Genomic DNA, 6,635 nt, shown 5'->3' with positions numbered 1-6,635 from the left:
TCTTCCAGCACGGGCCCAGACTGGTGACCAGACTGGTGACCGCGGTTTGGAGCAGCAGGACCTTTCCCCCCTACGCTTCCCGAGAGTGCAGAGTGGACGCGCTCCAACCCCCGTCCGGGACCCGCCGCCTAGGGGGCCACAGCTCGGGCGCCGGGGCTGTCCGGGGAGAAATCAGAGCCCCGAGTCCGCCCGCCCACCCGGAGGTCCGGCTGCTGGAGTTACACACTTTCCCGTGGATTCCTTCAGGGACCGCCCCCCCTCCTCTGCTCTCAGTGTCCTTGGACTACACAAGCGCGTGTTTGGGGATGCTGCGAGGGCGGCCGCGCCGGAGTGCGAAGGTGAGCCCGCCAGATTCCTTTTCCCTTTCTGTCCTTTCTCCTCCCTCCTCGGACTCCTCGGGAGAACGGACCGATCTCGACTTGGTGGGGTTTTTTGTGTTTAATTTTACCCCTCGGGTCCCTTCTCTAGTCCACCTCTGCTCTCCTCTCTGCCTTTGCCCTCACGCGTGATTGTGGACAGCGGAATCACCGCAGGACTAGGTGTTCGGCTTTCGGCTGCACGCAAGGGGTTGAGCAGGTTCTCAAAAGAGCAGCGGGGCCGAAGCGGCGCTCGCTGACGGGCTCGCGAGCCGCGCGTCCATTGGCTCCCGGGACGTCGGCGTCGCTCGCTCGCGCGGGCGCGGCCAATGGGAGCGCGGGGCCCGGCGCGCGGCCTCGGTGGCGGGGGCGCGGGCCTCGCGCGGCGCGGAGAGCGGCGGCAGAGGCCGTGACGTCACGCGAGGGGGTCGGCGCCGCCCGCGAGCAGCCGGATTACAAGCGAACGCGCCCGGCGGCGGCCGGAGTCGCTCGGCGCCGCGTCTCCGCCGCCTCCTCCGCCTGCGCCTGCTCCTTCTTTTCCTTCTCTTCCTCTCCGTCTCGTGTTGCCGCGACCACTGCGGCGGTGTCTGCTCCACAACTTTCCAAGAAAGTTCAGAAACTCGGCTCCAGGGCGGCCGAGTCGCGCGCAGCAGCCACCTCGGGGAGCGGCCCGGGAGCTCCGAGGGTGCGCGACCGCCCGGGCTCCGCGGTCGCTGCACCTGCCAGGTCCGCCGCCGCCGCTGCCGCCTGGTGCCAGGCTGTGGGCAGACCCAGGCGGCGGCGGCAGCGGTGGTGGCGGCGGCGGCGGCGTCGGGGTCACCTCCCGCCGCCTGCGTCTTCGTCTGAGTCCCCTGCGCCGCCACCGCCGCCCCCACGTGCGCGGTCGTTCCTGGAGCGCAAGCTCCGTTCTTCCTCAACAATTTTTGTAACTTTCCCCTTCTCTATTCCTTTCTCCCCTTCTCCCCACCCCTACTTTATGAATAAGGAAAACAAAAAGTGTCCAAAGTGTCCACCGGTTGCCACCCCCCCATGATCCTTCCTTCCCTTCCCGCCCCACTTTTTTTGTTTTTTTAAAGCTGCGACAACATTGTTTAGTGTTTATTCTGTTTTACGATCGATAGCTTCCTTTGCTTGGTCGGGGCGGCTGCTGAGCGGCGAAGTGGCGTGGACCTCATGTAGAAATGACAACAATGGAAGGGGCCAGCGGGTCGAGTTTTGGAATAGACACGATTTTGTCCAGTGCCAGTTCGGGCAGCCCCGGCATGATGAATGGAGATTTCCGCCCGCTCGGCGAGGCCAGGACCGCGGATTTTAGGAGTCAGGCCACTCCGTCCCCCTGTTCGGAGATTGATACCGTAGGAACGGCGCCTTCTTCTCCCATCTCGGTCACCATGGAGCCCCCGGAGACGCATCTGGTCGCAGAAGGGCCCCAGCATCACCACCACCACCTCCACCACAGCCAACCGCCGCCGCCGCCCGCCGCGGCCCCCACGCAAAGTTTGCAGCCTTCTCCCCAACAGCAGCCGCCGCCGCCGCCGCCGCAGCCGCAGCAGCAACCGCCGGCCCAGCAGCTGGGCTCGCCCGCCTCGGCCCCCAGGACTTCCACCTCTTCTTTTTTAATTAAGGACATCTTGGGCGACAGCAAACCACTGGCGGCGTGTGCACCCTACAGCACCAGCGTGTCCTCTCCCCACCACACCCCGAAGCAGGAGAGCAACGCAGCACACGAGAGCTTCAGGCCAAAGCTCGAGCAGGAGGACAGCAAAACCAAACTCGACAAGCGGGAAGATTCCCAGGGCGACATCAAATGCCACGGTGAGTCGCGCCGCGTCGGCCGCCCGAGCGATCTAGTGTCTCCTCGACCTCTGGTTCTTGGTCTCCCCTGCAGACTCCCTCGAGTCTCGGCTGGAGAGTTATTCAGGGAGCTTCTGGGGCGATTGCACCCGGGTCGAAAACTGCAAGCGGGAGGAAGGCCTGGGCGTGCGACACGAGGACTCGTCCGAAGTTCGGTTTATTGTTACATAGCCACCTCTCAGCCTTCACCGCCATCCTTCTCCTTTCTTTGTTTTATATAATTTCTGTTTATTAGGAATAGGGAGGAGGCGGAGGGGATTTAACCGGAATACTTTCATTGATAAAAGGGAAGGACTGGAGATTTTTCTAGCTGAGACCTGGGGGGTGGGAATGAGGGGAGGTGGGAAAGAGAGAGACCGGCTTAGCTAGCGTGGTGTCTAGGGGTGTGTTCACAACGTGGCGTTTATTCTTTAATGCAAATTATTTCAGTACCCCCCCCACACTGCATTTTCTAAACATCACAGGAATTACCAGATTTAATGAAGAAAAAATTTCCGAGTTGATTAACAAAGTAACTTTTTTTTATTATTAGATTTTGTTTAATGTAGGGAAGCTCCTATGGTAAACATTTATAATCAGTTTTTCAGTTTTTAAAATGCCCTTCTCACTCCATGGCCCCTACCCATTATTTGTATTTCAGTAAGATTTTGTCTCCCTGTAAGTAATTGGGAAATAGCATTTATGAAAGTAAAATCTTATGGAGTTGGATTTATTTTTGTAAAATCAGAAAATAGCAGTTGAAACTGTGCTTCAACTCCCTTTTTCCATTTTTTCCTCAATTACATAAGGAAGTGTTTTTGTCTTTGCACGACGAAAGAGTTTTAACATACCAGGAGATTTCTTTTTTACCTTTACTAGTAAGTTCATTACTGTTATTAGTATTAACCTTTGCCATTTCTGGGAAAGATGTGTGCTGACTATCTGAAAGGTAGGATATTGGCTCCTCATTTTACTATTATAACATTAGCATAATAGTGCCCAAAACAGATGTACAGTCTGGTCTGGCGATTTTTTTGTGCACCAACCTCCCCAGTGGGTCAATTAGAGAGATTATTGTTCTTCCTGCAGGGAAGATCAAGGAGTGCAGCAAAAACGGGTACAAACAGAGAGGGATTGACATATCGATTTCCCAGCATTTCAGTAAAAAACCAAAGTTGACAAATAGAATCCGGAAATCTCTGGGCTGTCACCTGGATGGGCTCAGTGATTTTGAGCTCTACTTGGTGTCTGGGTGACATATTCCTCCCGAAGCTTTAAAAGACTTGACGCAAGCAGCTGCAGAGAACTTGATCCCACTATTTCCCAATTGCATCTGGAAAGGGAAAGCAAATGCATTTAACTTTCTGTAAACAGAAAAAGTGAAATGAAAAGGGTGCCCCTTCTTCAAATAAACAAACACACCAACAACAGAAAGGTATTTTGAAAAGTACCAAATTAAAAAAAAAATGAAGTCATAGTGAAAACAGTAAAGGAATGGGCACAGAATCTCCCCCCTCCCTACCCCGTGAACGAAATAACAAAAGAACCCTATATTGTAAAATATTTTTTTCTTTTTAACTTGCAACCTTTTAGAATCCTTTTAGGAGTTCTGCACAAAGTTCTAGACTCTTTGGCCAGAAATTGGTCCTCTTCCTCTTAAGGTCCTTGGCTAAGGTTCAAGTTCGTGTGTGATGAGGGTGGTGGGAGTATCGTCCCCCAAGACCAGCAGCTGGCTTGGGAATGTGGAAGTGTGTGCCAGGAGGACACACCACCCTTCCTGTTCCACACTGTCTTATGGCTATGGGTTTCTACCATAGGAACAAAGGAGGAAGGAGACCGGGAGATTACGAGTAGCCGAGAAAGTCCCCCTGTGAGAGCCAAAAAGCCTCGCAAAGCCAGAACAGCTTTCTCTGACCACCAACTCAATCAACTGGAGCGTAGCTTTGAGCGGCAGAAATACCTGAGTGTGCAGGACCGCATGGACCTGGCAGCTGCGCTCAACCTCACGGACACGCAAGTCAAGACCTGGTACCAGAACCGCAGGTAAGGGATGTTGTAGGGGGGAGCAAAGGCGTCTGACCATCCAGGTCATGACTACTGAGCCGGTCCTCTTCCTTCCTGGCCCGGGAGACTCCAGGGACTCAGAGGCCCCAGAGTGGGCCCCTGGGGACTTTCTGGCTAGAGCAGGGATGAAGCACACCCCCCAGGTGAGAGGGACGTATGGAGCGGCAGCTGGAGTTTGGAACATTTTGCACTTCTGAGTGTCTTGGCATATGCTACTTTTCCTCTCAAACCCGAGTGGCTGGAATCCCTCCCCTCACTTTGCCCCCAGGTCCATTAAGCCACACCTTCTCAAATTGAGACATCTGTGCAGCTGACACTTGGTCCGTAGAGCCTGTGCCATGTACCCTTTGGGCCTGTCCCCGGCTGGTTCCGAAGGTCTGCAGCTGGCCACACAGCCTGGCTATTTCTATCCAGGAGGAGCTGCCCCACTGGCCTCAGCTTTAATATCCTTGCCTTGGCTTTTGAGACAGCCAGCCAGACAGGCTGAGGGTCTGTCCCTTCCCTAGATTTGTCACTCAGTGCCTGCCAGGAACCACTGCCTCCACTGAAAGGAAATCCGGAAAGGGGTTGGCAGCGCTTGCAGGCTCTGAACTGTAGCAAGGACCCAGGCAAGCTGAGGCTGAAGTTGTGCCGTATTTCCAAGCCTGGCAGTAGACACCCTTGTCTAGATTTTTTCCTCCCCCTCCTTTTCTCTCATTTGTCTTCTAATCGTCCATAAGTGCAGTTGGAAATGCCCATCCAGTTGTCATCTTTACCATAATTTTCTGTCTCATTACATACGGCTTCAGCCACCCTAATTCTGTCGGAAAACATTAGTGTCATTTGTAACCAATTTAAAATGGGCGACATGTTTATTAATTTGGCTGAAGCTGCTGGGTATGGATGGCCCACCAGCCCTGAGCTCCTTCATGGGGCATTTGAGCAAAGGCCTGTTGGCTTCTTCTTCCTAGCGGGGTACTGTGGAGGAGGGAGGAGACCAAGAAAAGCTGATCACAGGTTTTAATTGTTACTCTCTCTCAGAGGAGAAAATATCTTGAAATGCATCCCCCACCCAAATGGCCCCGAGGTGCTGTCACCTTGGGAGAGCCCTCCTTCAAATGAATTTAATTTTGAAACGTTGGTGTGTGCCTTCCTTGCCCCAAGCCCCTTCCCCCACTGTAAGGTCCTGTGAGGCTGTGGAGAGGGACGTGTCTCCACAGCTCTGGGGACTGAGAGGGACCGGGTCTGAGGCCCAGGAGTCTCTGTGTCCTTTTGTTTATGGTTTCTTCTCACTTGGACTGGAGGAAAGGGGGAGGGGCAGAGAGTGGACACTCTGGGATTGTGAGGGGCCCTTGGGGAAAAGAATTAGGGGAGGAGGGAGAAGACCGCCTATAGAAAGAGTGGTCTCCATTGGCCTTCAGGAAAGTTTCAGGAAGTAACCCAATTGTAAGGGGCAACAGCAGAACAGAGAGGAAAAGGCAGGGAAGCTTATAGAATTTCATTTACGAATGTCTGAGACATTAAGGGTGTAATTTGTGAAACTGACATGAATTTGGGCCATTCTGTGAGCAAGAGGGTGGGGAGGGGGCCTAGGAGATGTGCTTCATTCCTGGTTCTCCGAGCTCTCGAAGTCTGCAGTCTCTCTGTCCCCCAAGAAAGAGAAGCCTGGAGAGGGTGAGAGAAGAAAGGGTCTGGTGCTTGGACTGTTCCCACAGCTGCGGGGTGCGCACACGCCCGCTTTTTTTCAGGACCAAGTGGAAGCGGCAAACCGCGGTGGGCCTGGAGCTGCTGGCCGAGGCGGGGAACTACTCGGCCCTGCAGAGGATGTTCCCGTCGCCTTATTTCTACCACCCAAGCCTGCTGGGCAGCGTGGACAGCACCACGGCCGCCGCGGCTGCCGCAGCCATGTACAGCAGCATGTACCGGACTCCCCCCGCGCCCCATCCCCAGCTGCAGCGGCCCCTGGTTCCCCGCGTGCTCATCCACGGCCTGGGGCCCGGGGGGCAGCCGGCCCTCAACCCCTTGTCCAGCCCCATCCCAGGCACCCCGCACCCCCGGTGAAGAGACCGCGATCTACCGCGCTGCAGTCCCTTCCCTTCCCATCCCCACCCCGACCGGCCGGACAGCTGCCCTCCTCGCCCCGCACCAGGCCGCAGGGCCTCTCTCGGGAGCAGGAGCGACCCCCGGAAGCCGAGAAGTAAGAGAAGAAGCCGCTCACCAGTGGGAGGGGGGCCCCCAAAGAGGAACCAGCCCTCTGCTCTCATCTCCCCAACCCCCAGAAACAGGGCTGGGGAGCTCCCCACAGCAGTGTGACTGGGGAAAACGCCGACCCCACGCAAAGTGCGACCAGTAAGTGAAAACACCAACTAAAACAGAACCTCAAGCTCTTTTAAAAAATGACTT

At 55.3% G+C, this 6,635-nt stretch overlaps 1 protein-coding gene across 1 annotated transcript; it reads left to right on the top strand.

The window, feature by feature from the left end:
* Nucleotides 1-1,537: 1,537 nt before the first annotated feature.
* BARHL2 (BarH like homeobox 2) lies at nucleotides 1,538-6,293 on the top strand. Its single transcript, XM_044236448.1, has 3 exons — nucleotides 1,538-2,171; nucleotides 4,007-4,232; nucleotides 5,981-6,293. Exons 1-3 carry the CDS (start codon nucleotides 1,538-1,540, stop codon nucleotides 6,291-6,293), a joined length of 1,173 nt encoding a protein of 390 aa, XP_044092383.1.
* The last annotated feature ends 342 nt before the right edge of the window (nucleotides 6,294-6,635 follow it).

This window comes from Neovison vison, chromosome 2, assembly GCF_020171115.1.
Source record: "Neovison vison isolate M4711 chromosome 2, ASM_NN_V1, whole genome shotgun sequence".
Classification (NCBI taxonomy): domain Eukaryota; kingdom Metazoa; phylum Chordata; class Mammalia; order Carnivora; family Mustelidae; genus Neogale; species Neogale vison.
The sequence above is the reverse complement of the archived record's forward strand: the minus strand, read 5'-3'. Positions and strand labels throughout refer to the sequence as shown.

Coding starts and splice junctions, on each gene's coding strand:
- BARHL2 (XM_044236448.1), top strand. CDS start 1,538: ATGACAACAATGGAAGGGGCCAGCGGGTCGAGTTTTGGAATAGACACG. Junction 2,172..4,006: donor GGGCGACATCAAATGCCACG/GTGAGTCGCGCC, acceptor TTTCTACCATAG/GAACAAAGGAGGAAGGAGAC. Junction 4,233..5,980: donor ACCTGGTACCAGAACCGCAG/GTAAGGGATGTT, acceptor GCTTTTTTTCAG/GACCAAGTGGAAGCGGCAAA.